Raw genomic sequence first — 22,488 nt, forward strand, 5'->3', positions numbered from 1 at the left:
GAGATTCTATTTATTAAATTAACCTTGAAGGTTTTTCCAACATGGTGGCGGGTGCGGAGAGATCAAGTCTCTGACCTCTTCAGCTCTGTGGGCATAGGGAGTCGTAAACAATCTAAATTCTGTTTGCTCAGGATCACTAGGCAATGCTGAGCTGACGTGGATCTGGGGCAAATAGTCTGGGCCTCTCAGAACACACACTGAGCCCGGATTGGCTGAATTCAAGCTCCCGTTCGCCTGCTTCCCGCAGACAAACAGCTGTGACTCAGCACTAATCCATCCGGCTGAAACAACTGGTCAGCCCTTCTGATCCTACAGAGGTAAACGCCAACCAAGCCTTCATAGGTAGTGGCCACAGGTTTGAAACGGGGCTTGGGAGAGACAGTAAGGACCCACCCGTTGCATTGGTCACCCGGCAAAGGTAAACGAACTGTTGCCATTTGCAAGAGATACCGCCATGGCAGAGAACTGACATCACCAGACTGCGGCGGAGAAGATAACTTCATTGAAACCTGCGGCTACAGGTGTGTAATTACCTAGCCTTCCCTCTCCACACATCAGGGAAACCTTAAGGGCCCCTCCCAGGGGTTTTTTCTTTCATTTTCATTTTTCTTTTTTGTTGTTTTTTAATTTTTTTTTACAATTTTTTTTTAATTTTTTTTCTTCTAATTTTAATTTTAATTTTTTTATTATTATTTTTTTTAATTTTTTTATTTCCTTTTTTTTCTTCTTTTGTCTTTTCATTTCTTTTCAATTTTCTTATCCCCCCTTCCTTGAATTCTACCTGCTTACTCTCATTCTCTTTAGTGACGTCTTCCCTTCCCTTCTAATACCTTTCCTCCCAAGCATCAAATAAATTTATAGGAGTAAACAGTAACTCAGCAGTCAAACAGAACAAAAAGTAACATGAGCAGCTTGAAAAAGCAAGGAAGAAAAGGAGTACAAACAATGCAGGACAGCCTAAATATTCAGGAGGACCTAGAGTCATCAGAAAAATGGTCATATAAAGAACTCAAGGAACACCTTAGAAAGATGGAATGGAACCTTAAAGAGGATATGAGACAGCAAATTCAAGCAGCGAAAGAACACATTGAGAATGAATTACATAAACAGATAAAAGAAGAAGTTAAGCATCTTTATCAGGAGATAGAGATTATAAAAAATAATCAAACAATAATTCTAGAAATGAAGAAAACAATAAACCAAATTAAAAACTCAATTGAGAGTATCACTAACAGAGTGGAGCAAGTAGAAGCCAGAAAGTCAGATAATGAAGACAAAATATATTATCTTGAAAAGAGTCTAGCCAACTCAGAAAGGCTGGTAAAAAATCATGAGAAAAACATCCAAGAGTTATGGGATAACATAAAAAAAACAACATTACGAGTCATCGGGATAGAAGAAGGTACAGAGATTCAAACCAAGGGAATGAGTAACCTGCTGAATGAAATAATTACAGAAAACATTCCAGAAATAAAAAAGGAAACAGATATACAAATTGAAGATGCATACAGGACACCGAGCACACAAAATCACAGTAGACCAATGCCTAGACACATTGTTATGAAGATATCCAATATACAGAACAAAGAGAAAATATTAAAAGCTACAAGAGAAAGGAGGCAGATTACATTCAGGGGTAAACCAATAAGGTTAACAACGGATTTTTCATAACAGACACTGAAAGCAAGAAGGTCATGGAACAACGTATTTCAAACACTGAAAGACAATGGATGCCAACCAAGAATTCTGTATCCAGCAAAATTAAGCTTCAGGTATGACAATGAAATAAAAATCTTTCATGATAAACAAAAGTTAAAAGAATTTGCAGCCAGAAAACCAGCATTGCAAAGCATTTTGAGCAAAACACTACACGAGGAAGAAATGAAAAACAATAACCAAAACCATCAGTTGGAAGTGCCTCAGTAAAGACAGAGGGCGAGGGGAAAGATAATCATGGAGAAACAAACTAAATTTTTTTAAAAAAGAATAAATAATGAAACATGGCTGGAAGTACAAACCATATATCAATAGTAACTCTGAATGTTAATGGCTTAAACTCTCCAATAAAGCGACATAGGCTGGTATCATGGATTAAAAAAACAAATCCAATAATATGCTGCCTCCAGGAGACACATATGATTGGAAAAGACATACACAGGCTGAAGGTGAAAGGATGGGAAAAAATATACCACGCACACAGTCCTCGTAAGCAAGCAGGGGTGGCCATCCTCATATCGAAAAAATCGACTTCAAGACTAAGTTAATCAAAAGGGATAAGGAAGGACATTATATACTGTTAAAAGGAACCATTCACCAACAAGACATAACAATTATCAATATTTATGCACCAAATAATGGTGCTGCGACATTCATAAAACAAATTCTCCTCAAGTTCAAGAATCAAATAGACCACAACACAATAATTATGGGTGACTTCAACACACCTCTCTCACCATTGGACAGATCCTCCAAAGAAAGTTGAATAAAGAAACTATAGAACTCAATACCACAATCAATAACCTAAACTTAACTGACATATATAGAATATATCAACCATCATCAAATGGATATACTTTTTTCTCAGCAGCACATGGATCCTTCTGAAAAATAGACCATATATTATGCCATAGGGCAACCCTCAGTAAATATAAAGGGGTGGAGATAATACCATGCATTTTATCTGATCATAATGGAATGAAACTGGAAATCAATGATAAAAGAAGGAAGGAAAAATCCTACATCACATGGAAAATGAACAATATGTTACTGAATGATCAATGGGTTACAGAAGACATAAAGGAGGAAATCAAAAAATTCTTAGAGATAAATGAAAATACAGACACAACATATAGGAATCTATGGGACACAATGAAAGCAGTTTTAAGAGGGAAATTCATCGCCTGGTGGTCATTCCTCAAAAAAAGAAAAAACCAACAAATAAATGAGCTCACACTTCATCTCAAAGCCCTAGAAAAGGAAAAGCAAAACAACAGAAAATGTAGCAGAAGGCAAGAAATAATTAAAATCAGAGCGGAAATCAATGAAATTGAAACAAAAGAAACTATTGAAAAAATTAACAAAACTAAAAGTTGGTTCTTCGAAAAAATAAATAAGATCAACAGACCTTTAGCCATGCTAACAAAGAGAAGAAGAGAGAGAACTCAAATTACTAACATACGGGATGAAAAAGGCAATATCACAACAGATGCTACAGAAATACAGAAGACAATTAGAAATTACTTTGAAAACCTATATTCCAATAAAAGAGAAGATAGTGAAGACATCAATAAATTTCTTAAGTCATATGATTTGCCCAGACTGAGTCAGGAGGATACACACAATTTGAACAGACCAATATCAATGGATGAAATAGAAGAAGCAATCAAAAGACTATCAACCAAGAAAAGCCCAGGACCGGATGGGTATACAGCGGAGTTTTACAAAACCTTTAAAGAAGAATTAATATCAATACTTTTCAAGTTATTTCAGGAAATAGAAAAAGAGGGAGCTCTTCCAAATTCATTCTATGCGGCCAACATCACCCTGATTCCGAAACCAGACAAAGACACCTCAAAGAAAGAAAACTACAGACTGATACCTCTAATGAACCAAGATGTAAAAATCCTCAATAAAATTCTGGCAAATCGAATACAAAAACACATCCAAAAAATTGTGCACCATGATTAAGTAGGATTCATCCCTGGGATGCAAAGATGGTTCAATACATGGAAATCAATAAATGTTATTCACCACATCAATAGACTTAAAGATAAGAACCATATGATCATCTCGATAGACGTAGAGAAAGCATTCGACAAAGTACAGCATCCCTTTATGTTCAAAACATTAGAAAAACTAGGGATAATAGGAACTTACCTTGACATTGTAAAAGCTATCTATGCTAAGCCTCAGGCTAGCATCATTCTGAATGGACCAAAGTTGAAGGCATTCCCTCTAAAATCTGGAACAAGACAGGGATGCCCCCTATCACCACTTCTATTTAATTTAGTCCTTGAAATACTAGCCAGAGCAATTAGACAGACAAAAGAAATTAAAGGCATAAAAATAGGAAAAGAAGAACTTAAATTATCACTATTTGCGGATGACATGATTCTATACCTAGAAGACCCAAAAGGCTCTACAAAGAAACTACAAGAACTAATAAATGAATTCAGCAAAGTGGCAGGATATAAAATCAACACGCATAAATCAAAGGCATTTCTGTATATCAGCGACAAAACTTCTGAAATGGAAATGAGGAAAAACACTCCATTCACAATATCCTCAAAAAAAATAAAATACTTGGGAATCAACCTAACAAAAGAGGTGAAAGATTTATACAATGAAAACTACAGAACCCTGAAGAGAGATATGGAAGAAGATCTTAGAAGATGGAAAAATATACCCTGTTCATGGATAGGCAGAACTAACATTATCAAAATGGAGATATTACCAAAAGTTCTCTATAGGTTTAATGCAATGCCAATCAAAATCCCAACAGCATTTCTTGTAGAAATAGATAAAGCAATCATGAAATTCATATGGAAAAATAAAAGACCCAGAATAGCAAAAGCAATTCTAAGCAGGAAGTGTGAATCAGGCGGTATAGTGATACCAGATTTCAAACTATATTACAGAGCAATAGTGACAAAAACAGCATGGTACTGGTACCAAAACAGGCGGGTGGACCAATGGTATAGAATAGAGGACACAGAGACTAATCCACAAAGTTACAACTATCTTATATTTGATAAAGGGGCTAAAAGCATGCAATGGAGGAAGGATAGCATCTTCAACAAATGGTGTTGGGAAAACTGGAAATCCATATGCAACAAAATGAAACTGAATCCCTTTCTCTCGCCATGCACAAAAGTTAACTCAAAATCGATCAAGGAGCTTGATATCAAATCAGAGACTCTGCATCTGATAGAAGAAAAAGTTGGCTCCGATCTACAGATTGTGGGGTCGGGCTCCAAATTCCTTAATAGGACACCCATAGCACAAGAGTTAATAACAAGAATCAACAAATGGGACTTACTTAAACTAAAAAGTTTTTTTCTCAGAGAGAGAAATAATAAGAGAGGTAAATAGGGAGCCTACATCCTGGGAACAAATTTTTACTCCTCACACTTCAGATAGAGCCCTAATATCCAGAGTATACAAAGAACTAAAAAAATTAGCCAATAAGATAACAACCCAATCAACAAATGGGCCAAGGACCTGAACAGACACTTCTCACAGGAGGATATACAATCAACCAACAAGTACATGAAAAAATGCTCACCATCTCTAGCAGTCAGAGAAATGCAAATCAAAACCACCCTAAGATACCATCTCACTCCAGTAAGATTGGCAGCCACTATGAAGTCAAACAACAACAAGTGCTGGCGAGGATGTGGAGCAAAGGGTACACTTGTACACTGCTGGTGGGACTGCAAATTGGTGCGGCCAATTTGGAAAGCAGTTTGGAGATTCCTGGGAAAGCTGGGAATGGAACCACCATTTGACCCTGCTATTGCCCTTCTCGGACTATTCCCTGAAGACCTTAAAAGAGCATGCTACAGGGATACTGCCACATCGATGTTCATAGCAGCACAATTCACAATAGCTAGACTGTGGAACCAAGCCAGATGCCCTTCAATAGATGAATGGATAAAAAAATGTGGCATTTATACACCATGGGATATTACTCTGCATTAAAATTGACAAAATCATGGAATTTGCAGGGAAATGGATGGCACTAGAGCAGATTATGCTTAGTGAAGCTAGCCAATCCCTCAAAAACAAATACCAAATGTCTTCTTTGATATAATGAGAGCAACTATGAACAGAGTAGGGAGGAAGAGCAGGAAGAAAAGATTAACTTTAAACAGAGACATGAGATGGGAGGGAAAGGGAAAGAAAAGGGAAATTGCATGGAAATGAAGGGAGACCCTCATTGCTATACAAAATTACATATAAGAGGTTGTGAGGGCAATGGGAAAATAAACAAGGAGAGAAATGAATTACAGTAGATGGGGTAGAGAGAGAAGATGTGAGGGAAGGGGAGGGGGGATAGTAGGGGATAGGAAAGGTAGCAGAATACAACAATTACTAATAGGGCATTATGTAAAATTGTGGATGTGTAACCAACGTGATTCTGCAATCTGCATTTGGGGTAAAATTGGGAGTTCATAACCCACTTCAATCTAATGTATGAAATATGATATGTCAAGAGCTTTGTAATGTTGTGAACAACCAATAAAAAAAAAGTAGCAAACAAAAAAAATACTTCTAGTTGGACACTGATCTACAAGTTAAAAATATGAAAGACTTAACTTTAATGACCTTGTCATGTAATCAGAAGCAATATGATATTGGGGAAAATAGGACAAGAAAGGAATAGATTCCAATTCATAGCTTGAATACTGTCAAATTATGTGCTTTAATTACAACTGAGATCCCTTCTTGAAGACACCAACAGCTCTATTGGAACTTTAAAATTTCAGAGTGGATAAATTTGAGAATTATAAAACAACATTCTGCATTGTTTATAGAATTATCTTTAGCAAAAATGAACACACTTGTAAAACCAAAAATCACAGAATACAGGGAAATATTGTTAATACTACATTAAACTCATGGACCCATATTTTGGTCAAACAGCCTGCTCTCCAAGTTAGTTTCTAAGTTGTTGGCCTAAGGATATAGATTATCATAGTAGTAGTTAGCTTGAAAAAGTACAGAAATTCTGTGACACAGAAAGTAACATGGGTTATTCTATATTATGCTTCCAAATAATTTTTTTAAAAAAATAGTTCAATTATAGACAAACTATTATGAAATAGAAGTAAGACACAATAAAAACCCATTAACTATAAAAGTTTGCATTCAACAATAAGAAAGTTTGTTGAGGAGATGTAGAGAAAGTTGAGAGGGAATTTGAATTTTTTGGTAGATGGATATAAAATATCAAATAACTAACAAACCCTTCATAACCCTGCTTATTCTCAATACCTGATTTGGTAAAATTAAAAGTTGCAATATTTGGCAATTGTTTCATGAATTAAAACATTCTTTTATCCTTTACAGTGGTTAGTTCATTAAGGTAGGATGTTCTCACATTTTTTTCCATAAGAAATCAAACATCTACTTAATATCAGAAATTGGTCAAGTTATCTAAGTCTAAGGACATTCCAGGGAGTAGTTATAAATAAGCATGAAAATGAGTTGTAAATACTATGTCACTAGGTATTATGTAATTCACACACATACTTTTTCTCAAGCTCTATATATCACATCACTCCATTAGATAAAAAATGTCAGCTTGACTCATCCATGACAAGGCACTTGGTGATAAAGACCACAGGCATCAGAAAATAATAATATTAAACAATTTTCTACAGTGGTAGGAGGAGCTAATTGCCTACATAATCAAAATGTACACAAACCTCTCAAGTAGAATACATCTAGAGAAAAAAGTCTGGATGAAGATCTTCAAGGAGCCAAGGTGGATATCAAAGTCAAATTTATGGCCAAGAGGTGCCATTTAATCAGACAAGAGAATATGATAGGAACAGAAGCATCCTGAAATAGAACAATACTCTCTCCTTGGACCAGAGCCCATGAAGGGACAGGAAGATATAACTGCTCTTACTTCTATCTTAATGACTTGACAACGCATTTATCATTGAAACCTCTGAGCTATAAAAGAATTCCCTGTGATTTTCTTTTAAATGACTATTTTCCTTCTTTCAGAGTAAATTTCAGACATATTTGTTGTTCAACATTGGTAAGGTTCTATATGTGTTGGAATTTAATTTTTATTACATCCTGGGCTTTATTATAGTACCATGTCTATTAATTCTGAATTCTATCATGAATCTAAAAACTTGGAAAGAATTGAAAGGAAACAAAGGATGAGTAATTGAGAAAAAGCATCAACTTGTGGGATCTAGCTCCAGATCATAATTTTTCTTCAGAGTCCTGGACAGACAGAGGCAGAGATGCCAGAAATGACTGCAGATGAGGGAGAATCCTTCGGTTGGCACATTTTAATATTGTAGATAAGGTCAAGTCTTGTGAATCAAGCAGAAAAGGGTTCCAGGGAGAGGCGAGTGATTTAGAGGGTAGCAAAGGCTCTATCTGGCCCCTGTCTAATTAGCTTCACTTTGAAAAGCATGAAAACTAGTCTCCTTGGTGGAAGAATGATTCGGCAGAGAGGGAAGCACATGCCTGTGCAGAGCCAAGCTCCATTTAGCAGAAAGCCAAAGCCTTAAAACAAAGCATGTGGCCCAGGCAAACCAGGAATCTCACAGAAATCTCTCTGTCCCCTTTAGTGTCCTGACAATTTGAATGAATTATCAATAGGAAACTGAAAGAAACCACTCCCCTGTTCCTTCTAAAATAATGCATTGCGAAATGCACCCACATTCTAAGTTCTTTGGACACAATTAAGAAAGCAAACAGAAGAAATGCTAAGTAGTTGAGTAATGCCAATATTTAAAACTTATTAAATGGGGGGAATATGAGATAAAACAACTGACAAAACTCAGTTATTGTGCTTCTGGATGAGCAAAGAGGACCAAAAGAAAATCTAAATTTTCTTTCCTTTTCCTTTTATTATTTTTTATTATTGTATTAGGTGTACTGTGTAAACCAGGACTTCTAAGTTAATCAAAGAGAAGTCAGGTAGGACTTCCCAGCTGATTGCTCAGGCAATCTAACCCATTCTTCTTGGGACTTTTGATATCATTCCTAGAGGACAATGAGCAAAAGCACTTGGCCTTCTGGTGTCCCCCATACCATGTGTTAGGTGCTACTCCACCAGCCAACCTGCATAATGAGTCCCTCGGGGACCAGGGCTGCAGCTGGGTGGTAGAACACCAGCATAGAACGCTGGAGGCCCTGGGTTCTGTCCCTAGCACCACAAACAACAATAAGAACAGAACTAAACCCTTCATCATTACTAAGACAATGATATTATCCAAATTTAATGATAGGGAAAAAATAGTATAGAAGGCTTGACTTAGGTTACCTCATCTACCTTTTATTGATGAAGAAAAACAAAAACAGACTCTAATTTTTACAGAAGCTTGAGGAAAATCTGCTTGACCACATGAATAACAAGATTGTAAAAATATAGTTTAAAATTATTCAATCTTTGGGAAATTAAAATAAATATTTAATAACACCTGATTATAAAATAAACATAAATAATAGTCCACCATTCACAGAATGGCTGGTATTGGAAATGTAAAACTGTTGAGAAAGAGAGAGTCTTTGGCCAACATAAAAAAACATACTTTCAGAGCCTGTTACTTTGTGGTGAGTGGAAAGGAGGTCACTGAGCCTCTATAACCTCCCAGTAGGAAAAGCACAATGTGGGTGGCAGAATCAGTATATTGGCTTGAATTGTAAAACCTACTCTAACCAGTTGCCAGTGTTGAATAGACACATGTAAGGACAAGGGTGCTCCTCATGGTATTTTGGAGCCTGAGATAGCCCATTTTCTCTTTTCCAGTTCCATATTTTGAGTTAATGGCCCACCAAGACCACAGATCTAGGAGCCTCATCTCTACATCAGTCAGCCAACAGTGGCTTACTGCATGCCGTGCTCAGAAATGCTTGGACAGCATCTCTCAGAATCAGTTCCTATTGCCTGTGGCAGCTGGAAAAGCCTGTGCTCCTTCCACAAAGCTATGACCTTCCTTGAGAGCAATTATCAGTTTTATCACAATAAAAGTGCACATGAATCCCTCAGGCTCATTTTTGAAGAAGCTGGGGAAAGGTTATTTTTTCAGTAGCTAATGAATCTCTAGCTTGTTGATGGCATCCGATAAATGTCATTACTGATATGGTCAGTGATAATCTAATTATAAAATAAATTTGATTAATGATGCCCTTTTAAAGAATCATCATAATTCAATTAGTCTATAGCTAGGCATTATCCACTTAGCAGTGTGAAAATATCGAGTTCTAGTAACACTGGAAATGTCAGAAGACATATCATAAGGATATCATTTTACCAAAAGATCAGTCTCTTCAAGTGGGTGTGGATTAGTATATCCATTAGTGGAAGTAGCAAATACTTTAATCTGGCATTATCTGACTTTCACAGGTACTATTTTTCATAGAGTCATATCTCCTAACAGTGGAGAAACAGATTCTGAGCTATGTGTTGTTAGGTGGCTGTGTCTTTGTGCAAATATCATGGAGTATAAGTACACTAAACAAATAGAATGGTTACAATGTCACTAGGTGATATAACATTACAGACTGTCATTCACATAGTCCATCATCAACTGAGAAATCATTATGTGGCACATGAATGTGTGAGTGTGTGTGTAAAAGCAAAGTGGTTATCTCTAGAAAGGTAATTTATGCAAAGTCATGTGGTAGGTGGCTCTCCTGGCCTTAAGACATCCCAAGATGCTATGCTTTTTCCCATTATGTAATCTTGGGAATTCCACTGTGTTATCCCATTTTCCCACCCAGTTGACTAAGCTCAGGCACTACTGTTTAAGGTGGTATAGGGTTCCTTGTAGCGATACATATGCCATTGATATCAGCAGTGCTTCGTGTGGCATTGAAATATATTTACTAATGTCTCCTCTTTTGAGTCTAAATGATATTGGCACATGACATTCTCATGTTTATATAATTCACTGGGAATAAAAGCATATATGCAAATAAAAAATATGAGACACATGTTTTGTGTTATTAGAATAACTCTCCTGATTATAAAAATATAAATTTATTGAAAAGAAAATAAATATCACCTATAAATCTATCCCGCATTGATAATGCTTAAAGTACTATTTAACAGTCTTATAGAATTTATTCACATGTATGTTATTTAAAATAGAAATCAGATAATCTTATGTAAACTATTTTATCCTCCCTCAATACTTAACGAATCATGAACATGTTTTTACATTACTGAGACTTTTGTGGCAGCAAATGCTAAGACATTATATTTTACATGTTTACAATGACAAATATGAATTATATTTGGCATTTTTAGGCAAACATATGTGCAGAAAAATCAAGCTACAGAGATAGAGGGAAAGATGAGGTCATAGCAAAAGGAAAGAGAGAGGCTTTGTATAACTGTGCTTGTGGATAGGAGCCTCAACACTAAGGAAAAAGGACTAGGAGAAGATCATAAAGAGAAAGGAGACGAAAGCGTATCCCATGATAATATTTCATAGAAGCAAACCACAAATGTTAATCTTGTTAACTCACTCAAATCAATATTTATTAAACACCTATTTTGACTCGATAAGTCAGTTTCTTTCTGGTTAATTTGTGGTATGTGCATAAATGTGGGTGTGAATAGAGTGGAGAGAATAAACACAAATGAATAAATTAAAAGCTATGGTAATATGTAACACATTTCAGATTCATCTTCTTTAAAAAATTTATGTCATGCATATGGCCTTAAAGTTCTTACTATTTTTATACTTCTGGATGGAATATATAGAAAGTTTTTGAATAAATGGTTGGATCCTTTATTTGGATCTTTATGCACATTTACATGACATGTTATTTATATAGTTTTTCAAATGGTGATTTAGAGTATCTCTGCCTCTTCTTACCCCTCATTAATTTCTTAAGATTTTTTTCATAGTATGCTTAAGAATAAGTCTGCCTTCCAGGGCTATTATCAAAAGAGAAATATTGGGAGAACTTAGAGAAATTAGACACTTTTATACTGTTGGTAGAAATGTAAATCGGAAGAACCATTATGGAAAATGGTATGGAGGTTCTCAAAAAAATTAAAAATAGGACTACTGTATGATCAAGAAGCTCCACTTCTGTTTAAACATCGAAAAGAAATGAAATCAGTATATCAAAGAGATATTTTTACTCTTCCATGTTCATGACAGCATTATTCATAATAGTTGAGACATGGAAACAATCTGGGTCCACCAGTGGATAAAGAAAATGTGGGGGTTGAGGGTGTGGCTCAGTGGTAGAGCACTTGCCTAGCATGTGTGAGGCTCTGACTCAATGCCCAGCACGGAAAAAAAAGAAAAGAAAAAGAAAAAAAAGAAAATGTGTACACAATTAAATAGTATTCAGACTTTAAAAACAAAGCAACCCTGACCTTTTGACAGCAAGGATGAACCTGGAAGACATTATGCTAAGTGAAATAATCCATGTATATAGAAAGACATGCATGGTCTCACTTCTATGTCAAATCCAAAAAAGATGAACTCATAGAAACCTAGAGTAGAACAGTGGTTATCAGACTCTGGGGGAAGAGGAATGGTGAGCTATCTAACAAAGGATACAAAATTTCACTTTATTCTGTAGGAGGACTAAATTTAGGAAATATATTGTACCCCACCATGATTATAACTAATACCAATGTATTGTCTAATTTAAAATTGTTGAAAGGAAATTTTAAATGTTCTCATCACCAAAAAACTGATAAGTAGAGTGTTAATATGTCATCTAGCTTGATCTAGAAATTCCACAATGCATGCAAATATTCAAACATCATGTTGTACACCTTACACATATAGTTTTTATTTAATTAAAATTATTTAAGTTTTTAAAAAAGAATAAACTTACCTTCCAAGTGGAAAGACACAAATGTCAAGACAACCAGAGACTGAGAATTAGCTTCTATGATATAGGTGCAGTTCATATTGTTGTCGTATGGCCTTGGGAAGTTTGGAGAAATGATGTTACCTGTAGGGCCAGTGAAATTACATCCACATCCTATGTGGGAGCAAAAATGGCGTCATCAGAACATTTGTTGTCACATCTGGTGTCTATTTTATCAGTAACAGAAAGATGTCATTTCACAAATTCTCTAGTGACAGTTTCCTGGGAAACTCCAAATGGAAGAAACAATAACTAAGAGCATGAAACTTTTATTTAAAAATAAACATACACACAAAAAGAGGACTTTTTTAAAGAAAATGTGCAGAATTTTAGGTGCTAGGTAGTATAAGTTTTACCACATATTCACTGTAAATTCCTTCATATGAAGATTTTCTTTTTAAAAAAGGATGTCAGAGATTGAATGTGGTTCACAGAGATAAAGAAATAAAACTGGTAAAAGTGATTTGCAATGTACTTTGTACATTTAATGTTTTTGAAATGTCTAATTAGAGAACGACATTACTACATTATTTTTGTTACTATTGTAATCCAGCCATAAGAATAATGCTAGTATTTTTAAAAACAAGTTGAATTTACTAATCACAATTCTCACAAACTTCTCACATGAATCCTTGGGTCAGAAATAAAGAAAAAATTATTTCTACTATTAAAATAGCATTTGGTTTTCATATAACCACTAACCAGTTAATTCATATCACTCCTTAACAGATCAGGCATGAAAATATCTGTATTCTTTTAAATGGTATTAAAACACACACAATTGTACACACAGGCACCACACCATCAACCATCTGAAGACCTGTGCTTAGGTCCAGAGTTGCCTTTCATGACATCCTTTCCACCACCTTCCTTCTATTCATGTCAGAAATACCTGTTTACTATTAGTCTCTCTAATTCCTCTTCTGGATTTTTTTTTTTTTTCTGAACAGTGGTTCGCAATTAGTAGCTACTTGATTTAATCATTTCAGCCAATAGGCTGCCCCATTGCTTCTCAGACGTGAAGACTACTGTAGTTCCCATTAGCCCAATTTGTGTTTAGTAGTCAGAGAAGCAGACCCATGTACCCAGCTAGGAAGAGGGAACACCCAAGAATGCAGATTCCAAAGTTGAATGACATGAGAGGCTTCTGGATAAAGATTAAACATGCAAGCCCCTCGCCCATGGAAATGCTCAGTTCAGTTGGGTCTAGGTGATGCCCAAGAATGTGCATGCTCTTCCAGGCCCCACAAGTGATTTTGAAACAGGTGATGAAAGCGTTCCCATGAATGTCTAATTACCAGCCACCTGAGCTTCTATCAAATACACACTCACTTTGGATCTTAGGCTTATTTTTAGATGTTGGCTAGTAGCACTCATGTCTTTTACACCATTTCTCAATTGATATACTGTTGAATTCAGTTGTATTATCCCTGAATTTTGAAGGAAAGGTGTCCCTTCAAGATTAGGTGACCCATGTTCTTTGGATTCCCCCTTGGAACCCCTAGTTCAAGTCACCCTGGCACAGTCTTCCCACCATTTTCCAAAGCTGCCTGTGGTCCCCACACTCTTTCCATAACCTCTGGGTTTAATGCTACTTACGGCTTACGAAGGATGCGGAGAAGCCCTGGGCTGGCTCTTCCTGAGACTGGAAGACGACCCTGAATGCATTTGTTGGTGTAATAATGGTACTGGGAGCCATGTTCCCACAGTTTGTGGCCAACAGGGCGTTGTTGGTCTCTTCAGTTCCTGTCCACACCTAGCAGGATCATAAACATGACTTATGCTTTAATGGGCTTAAGCTCAAAACTAATGATACTCAGGTATCTACAAAAAAACAATAGTAAATGAAACATGAGGAAATCTGCAATATGTTCTTTTGAGAATAGTTTTTTAAGCTGCTTTTAAAATACCCCCACTCCACTCTCGCTGCTCTAAGAGGATTGTTTACTTTTGTGTAGCTGGGCAGTGATTAAAAAAATGATCAATCACTATCCAGTTTTCTCTTACCTTTCAATCAACCTTATCCAACTGAGGTTTGAGTTTCCCAAAAGACATTTGGCAATGTCTGAAGGCATTTCAGAGTATCACATTTGGTATGTGAGGGTAGTACCCAGTAGGGAGGGACCGAGGATGTTGATCAACATCCTACAGTGCAAAGAACAACTCCCCACAACTGCCCCACTCCCCACACAAATAAGAATTGTCTGGCCCAAGAAGGTAATTGGCTATGGATGAGACCCACTTTACTATTCCACATTCTCTTCAGATCAAATTATACAAAATTATCCATTCCAAAATCAAATCTTTCAAGAATATTCCTTAAAAAGAGCAATAAGATATCAAGTCATAAAAAGATTTCAGTTTGTAGATCAGTCCACGGGAAGAACTGAAAACAGCACCTGACCATTCCACTGATTTAATATTTCTCTGTTCTTTAAAGCCATATCATTTCAATTGATTTTTCAAATGCTGGTATCCAGTGGTTAGTCATCTTACTTGCGGACAAATTATGCTACCCATTTATCAGGTATAAGAGTTATTAGTTATGGCAGCATAACTAATGAGAACAAAAATGCAGATATTCGGCTAAATGCCTAAGACCAATAAAAATGTCAATAAAAAGACTTTTACCGAAACATTCCTAATTTTATGGAATAACTTCATGAAATTTTTCCTATAGTTTTATATCCACATATTATAAAATTATGAGTATAACTTACTGAGAGAAAGATGTCTGTATGCACTATTTTTTTTCAAACATTACTATTATTATATTATACATATTTAGAATCATTATATCTTCCAGATGGATTGATTATGCTATTATGAAAGATCCCTTTTTTTCTATAGTGACTTTCTATACTCCAACATCTAGGTTATCAGGTAATGGTATAGCTACTGTTTTTTTGATAAATGTTTGCACAGTGTATGTTTTTCTATATTTCACTTTTGAGCTGACTGTGTGGTTGAATTTTAATTGTATTTATTATCCCTTGGGCCATGGCTTGGCTCCAATAATTCCTGAATTTCAATTAATGCTATTCAGCTATTTACAATTAAAATACTGATATAAATACATTTATGCTATATCTGATATTTTATTGTTTGCTTTATATTTACTTCTTTGTTTCTTGACTTCCTGGAGATTCCATTTTGATTGAATAATGATGTTTTTGTGTAATTTTGGTAGTTGTTATTGTGCCTGGTATCACAACATACACATGTGATTTCAACAGTTTACTGGCTTCCACAGTGGACCATTTTGAGTGAAGTGTAATATGCCCTCCATTTAGGTCCCTTTATCTTACCAATTTTTCATTGTATTCAGTATCAGAGGGCATTATAATCTTTTTTTAAAATTATCACTATCCTTCATAAAACTTATAAAGGATATTCTATTGTAGGGACACATTTCTTCTCTGCACATGTCCTTTCTTCCTTCCTGATGCTACAGAATTTCTTCTTATTTCATTTCATCTGAAGAACTTCCATTAGACAGTCTTTAGTGGGAGGTCCCGTAGAAATCATTTCTTTTTGTTTTCTTTATGTGACAAGATTTTGTTTTCTTTATGTGACAAGATTTTGTTTTCCTCTTAGTCCTGAGGAATAGTTCTCCAGATATTAAATTTATGAGTGACCATTCTTTTATTTTAGCAGTTCATTGTGTCTTGTCTTTCAAATGTATTCTCTTCTCTCTTTGGGGCACTCCAGTGATAGAATGTCCCACCATTTGTTATTGTTCATGGGTCTCTAAGGCTTCCTTTGTGATTTTTTAAGTCTATTTTCTCTTTATTGTTCAGATGGGGTGAATTACTCTGTTTTTCTGTCCCCAACCTCATTGATTCTACTCTTTGTAATGTCCACTTCACTATTGAACTACCAGTAAGTTATTTCTATTGTTGTATCTTTCAATTCTATAATTGCCATTTATTCCTTCATGGTAACTGTTGTTTCTTTACTGAAATTCTCTTTTTTGTTTCAAGAGAACTTGTCAGTAGTTGCAGAGTATTTTTATGACATCCTTGCCATATGATTCCAACACCTGATTTACTTCAGTGTCAGCATCACCTGTCTTTTCTCACTCAAGTCCTGATGTTCTTCTTAATTCTTATTATGATGAGTTCTTTTTTAATTGTATACACTTAATTATGTTAGAAGATTTTGGATCTTATTTATATGTTTATGTTTAGTATATAGTCTTGCATATTTGATGGGGTATGGTTCCAATGGCTCTTTAACTTTTCATAATCTTTGTAGTGTGATTTTGGTTTGCTTGGTTTATTGGCTGCTACTGGAGCACCTAGGGCTACCTGAGTAGGTAGAGGATACTTTATATGTTTGGGCCTCTGTGTGTTTCTCAATTGAAGCGAAAGGGTCTAGTACAATTCCCTTAGGTATGGCACCTGTATGCCCCAATGTCTTTGGGTTGGGTAGTAGTCTTTCTGGCTTGTGGAGACAGGCATTTTGGACCAATGGACAGGATGTTCATTCTGTCCATCTGTCTCTGGGGTAGGGAGGAGAGTTCTGGGCTCATAGGCACAAAGGGGCTACCCACACAAGACTGTTTGCGTTTGCTACATTCCTTTACTAGTTATTTACATACAGCCTTTCTTGGAAGAGGCAGGTGTCTTAGACCTCCGCCCCCCAGGAGAAAAACACTGCTTCCTCTGGCAATTATGGTGACAAGGCCCCCAAATGATCTCATTTGCCACTGGTGTTGGGCTTCATCATGATGTCAGAGGGACTTCTCTCCAGAAAAGGAATGAGTCCAGGTCATTTTCAGATTTTGTTTGTACAACTGGAGAACTTACAAGGCTTTTCTTCGGTCTGTACCCATGATATTGACTCATTTCATGAGAAGAGAGCTCACTTGCTTCATGAAAAAAAGCAATTAGGAAAAGTATATATTAAATGTGGTTTATAATGCCTCTACTTCTGTAAGTATTGGATTTTCATTTAAATAGGAACCATGGATCAATGAGGTATAAAACATAATTCCAGAGATGATATGAAATAATAACATTAATGATAAGAGCTACTTCTACTCATTAAGCAATTTTATATTCATGTACTGAGTACTACGTACGTTACTATATCATATTCACTCTAATGCTTAAAACAGCCTGACTAAAGTAGAAATATTTCTCTTCATTTTACAGTTGAATAATTTGGAGCCAAAGTGTTGAATTAGCTCATAAATAAAACAGACAGGTAATAAGTTTGAGAAAGAGAAATAATGTCCAAGCCAATGTGATCTTAAGGCCAATGTCCTTTCTACTAAAAGGAGTGTCTCTTAGAGATAAAACATGTAAGATGCAAAATAGCACAGGTCAAATGCACTCATGATTCAACCATCATGGTCCTGTTCATGGGTAGTGAAAAGTCAGCGCTGTGTGAACAGTATTTATAACTTAGAGAGAGAAACTTGCTGACTGCCTCCATGTTTATGTGGGTGTCTCATGGTCTTCTCAGCTTGTGGGTCCTTAAGGCCCAGGATGAAGGTTGGCATTAGCTCCTTCTCCAACCTTCTCCCATTTTTATAGAATATGTTAAATTTTGACTGTGATGGTGCCTTGCACTGTAAAGAGAATTATCTTTCAAGGTGAAAGAGAGAAAAAAGAGAGAGAGAGAAGGTAGGAAGGAAGGAAGGAAGCTGGCTTTCTTTCCTTCATTTCCACAGAAAGGAGGAACCATTCATGGTCATGAGAATTTACTAAGGTCAGACAAAAATTTCCTTAATTTACCTAGTTATTAGCAAATGAAAAATCACAGGGTGACCTGTGTGCTGTGCTTCATTCATATTTTAATTCCTAATAAGTTGCGATTTCTCACTTACACCCAAGAAATCCAAGCAGCAAATCTGTCCTTTTTCACATTAAAAAGTGGCTTCCTGGCATGTGTAGCCTAAACATTTATGTTCACAGAACCAGTGTGACTCCAATTGAGTAAGCCAATGCACTGACCTTCACAAAGCTGTTCTGACACTGTCCATCACCGCTGGGGATTCGGAAGTTTCGGTCAAAGCTGATCTCCCAGTGTTTACTTTCGTGAGTAATGACTGTCCAGGAACATCTGCTGTTTTCAGGAAAATCCTGAGGCCAGTGAGGGGAACTGATTGTGCCATTATCTGAATGAAATATTCCACCACAACCTGAAAAAAATTTCATGGAAAAAGTCATCCATCTTCAAGAGAAATAACAATTTTGGAAACTCAAGACCACTAGAAAAGAAACACTACAAAATCTCAGTCTAGAGTGTACAGCCTGTCAAGGTCAAGTTCTGTATTTTATTACCACTAATACATGGGACTGCAACTCTATACTCATTTGTAATTTTACTTTAAATACAGGACTAGAGAGAATGTAATATTGAGTTGGGGAAAATTCTTTTATTAAACAATCTGGTTCATTTATATTGAAACTGACTGATGGGTGTAAATAAATGATTTGAAGAAATAAAAATTTAGAATTATTTTCACACTCTTGAAATGGGTACTTAATAGATGACCAGACCAGTGTGGTGATGCACGCCTGTAATCCCAGTGGCTCACAAACTCGAGGCAGGAGAATTGAAAGCTCAAAGCCATCCTCAGCAACTTAGCAAGGCCCTAAGCAACTCAGAGAGATCCTGTCTCTAAATAAAAATGTAAAAAGGGATGGAGATGTGGCTCAGTGGTTAAGCAACCCTGAGTCCAACTCTTGGCACCAAAAAAGAAAAAAGATGGCCAAAATATGAACTCAAAACAAAATGAAGTTTAATTAAACAACATTCCTTCAACTTTGCTTTTAAGCTCTCAGCACCCCGGGGGGTTCATCTATTCCTTATGACTTTAATCGTAGGCAGTGATTTAATGAGGGAAAGTTCAACTCCTTCTACAAAGATCTCCCTAGTAACTCTGACTCTACTAGAAAGAATGGTCCTGTGTGATATTAGGGTTTGTTGAAATCCTAAATATATAAGTCCTATTTTTCTGAGTATTCTTACAAGGTTGAAAATTTATAGGTACCAAAGTTACTCTTTTTAAATAAAATCTGCTATACTTTGGTTCAGTTCCCATGTGCTACTGCTTTTGTTCTAAATCACAAATCTCATCTTGCCATCTTCCTCCTCAAAACCTTCCAGTAGTTCCCACTGCTCATGGGGAGATACATAAACTGAGGCTCATCATGATGCGAACTACTTATTTTCCTGCCCTGAAAACTCTCAGTATTCTACCTTTGAGGGCCAAATATTTGAAACTAGTTGTGATTCCAACATTTATTTCTAGTACTCGAGATTCCCTGGCTGTACTGTGCCCTTTTGCTAATGGAGCATGCATCATGCAGTGTTCAACTTCTGGGCTCAATTGTTTTTATTGAAATCCTGATTACAAATCATTAGCTATATGCCCTGAGCAAATGATGAGCTCACTCGTTCTCAGTTTCTGCCTATGCAAAATAGGGAAGATATGTATCAATACTGTGTTATCTTCCTAGAGTTGGTGCATGGAATATTGGAAGTGAACCCAATATAGAAGTGATACAAAATGTGTGTAGTCAGTCTTCTATATTGGCAGTTCTGTTTCCGTGGACTTAAGTAACCATGAATCAGAAAGAACTGAAAAGAAAGACTTGCATCTGCATTAAGCATGTACAAACTGTTTTCCTTGCCCTTATTCCCTAATAATACATTATAACAAATATGTATTTATTTTAAAAAAATTTTAGTTGTAGATAGACACAATACTTTTATTTGCTTTTATTTTTATGTGGTGTCAGGGATTAAACGCAGTACCTCATGTATGCTAGGCAAGCACTCTACTACTGAGCCACAACCCCAGCCCCCTTAACAAATATTTATATAGAATTTATATTGAATTAGGTATTATAAGTAATCTAGAGCTGATTTAAAGTATATAGAAGGATACACACAGGTTCTACACACATACTGAAACATTTTATGTAAGGGACTTGAGCTTCCACAGGTTAGGGTATCCATTAGGGTCCTGGAACCAATCCCTCTCAGTTATACCAAAGAATGACTGTATTTTAAATAAATTTAGACACCACTGCAAAAAGAAGACAAGTGCAGAGTTTCCTTTACCTAAAGTCTGTGTGCTCCATGTAGCATAAAATCCACCTTTTTGTACTGAATGGTCAGAGTTAAAAATTACCACGAGCTGGTTGGAACCAGACTGTATTGTCTCTGGGTTTGACTCTCCACAGTATTGTCCTATGATAGGTGATCCAGGGGAGCCACCATTCCTGACAGTGACGGAGTCCCAGGCACAAGCTACATGTCTTTCAACATCAAAGCTACTGAACGTAAGCTGTGGAAAAAGAAAGAAATGATAAGGTGCTCTGTGCTTTGAGTGACCTATAAGGTCCTTATAAATCTTTTTATTTCATTTAAATTCACATAATCTTTTATTCCTGCCCCTTCTTTAACTCTCCTCTCCCCTCCTCTCTATTTCCTTATCAACGATTCTCTTGAAAGTTTAAATGGGCTATTTCTACAGAAAGTGGAGAAGCTCTGGAACCCCAGCTCATCAGGAACATGAATGAAAGCTCATCAAGAACACAAATACACCTCTTTCCTGAATGTAGAAATATTATCTATGTACAACTTCTCCTAGATTTGAAAAAAAAGATAGCATTCTTCATTAATTATAGATTTGTAATGAGAGCATTTTTAGAGAGAAATAATGATCTGGCCACAGAATCAAAGCATACTAAAAGAAGCCAATTTCCATGATATGGATGTGGAAATATTTTATACAGTAATAAGAACTCACGGTGATGGTGTGTCCTGGAGGGGCTTCCAACAACCAAGAACAGTGGGTGAAGCTGTCATAAGAGTCTGGGTAGTTGGGGCTTGTAATCACTCCACTCTCACCTGTCTGTATTCCGCCACAATCTGAAATTAGATTTGCAACTATCTACATAAGATAGAAGCAGGTGGGGGACCTGTAAAGCCATAGTAGTCTTATAGTCATCATACTTTATGATAAAAATATGATAAATGAATAAATAAATTAAACTGGCACAAAAGCAAAGTTAGATGAAAGAATAGAAACAGATTCCCAAATAGTGTTGGCTAAACAGAACCACGTAGTGAGGACAGCCCTAGGTTTAGTACAAAGGAGAAGGAAGATAACTGACAGTAACTTCACGAGAGACAAAGTAAGTAACATCACCTTTCTAGCAAAAACTAGGCTAGACAAAACACATGTGAGCTTGAAGAAATGACCGGTCCCATAATTAAATACCTTGTTGCTTTATAATAAGCACATAGTCAGGTATCAAATGACATATTAACAAATCATAGCAGAACATAGTATGACCTGATGTTCAACACAAATAATACTGCTCCTTGGAGCCTGATTCTTCTTTTTTAATCTGATACAGAAAAATCAACTGGCAAGTAAGGGGGACAATGGCCAGTGTCTCACTGGAGGGTTCTTCTTCCTGCTGAGGAGGGTAGAAGCCATCTGGAAACTTAAAGTCTAAATTAATAAGTGAAGAACAAAACACAAACAGTAAGAAAGATATTTACATAAAGCAAAGCCCCTGATAGACCTAGTCCACATGGGTGCTGGAACTAGACAAAGATGTCTCTAGAGGTTTATTTAAGGGGGGGGACATCAAAGGCAGGGATAAGGTTTCAAGGGTGGAGTGTTGCTTTGTGATGTCTTGCAATCCTCAGGTTGATTGGCATCTTGGCAGGTCACACCCATCTCAGGTGCTGTGTGGGATGTTTTGCAAAGCTTGAGCTTGAGGGGGCAGTTCACCTGCATCAGGCCATCAATCTCTGGGGGGGTGCCACAGGAAGTTCCCAGTGCCAGACTTATCCCCTCACTAGGCTACGATACACAACACAGTCCACACACAACCCAAGGATGGCTCATGACAG

General features: G+C 36.4%; 1 protein-coding gene across 1 annotated transcript in view; it reads right to left on the minus strand.

The window, feature by feature from the left end:
• The window catches only part of CUBN (cubilin), a 307,889-nt gene that overhangs the window by 59,324 nt on the left and 226,077 nt on the right, over positions 1–22,488 (minus strand). Inside the window, exons 52-56 of the mRNA XM_081299156.1 lie at positions 21,371–21,492; positions 20,680–20,905; positions 18,561–18,748; positions 14,197–14,353; positions 12,562–12,711 (exon numbers count right to left, since the gene is read on the minus strand). Of these exons, the coding sequence (XP_081155282.1) occupies positions 12,562–12,711; positions 14,197–14,353; positions 18,561–18,748; positions 20,680–20,905; positions 21,371–21,492 (843 nt within the window). The remainder of the gene's footprint in view (positions 1–12,561; positions 12,712–14,196; positions 14,354–18,560; positions 18,749–20,679; positions 20,906–21,370; positions 21,493–22,488) is intronic.

This window comes from Spermophilus citellus (genome assembly GCF_964194105.1).
Source record: "Spermophilus citellus genome assembly, chromosome: 6".
Lineage (NCBI taxonomy): Eukaryota > Metazoa > Chordata > Mammalia > Rodentia > Sciuridae > Spermophilus > Spermophilus citellus.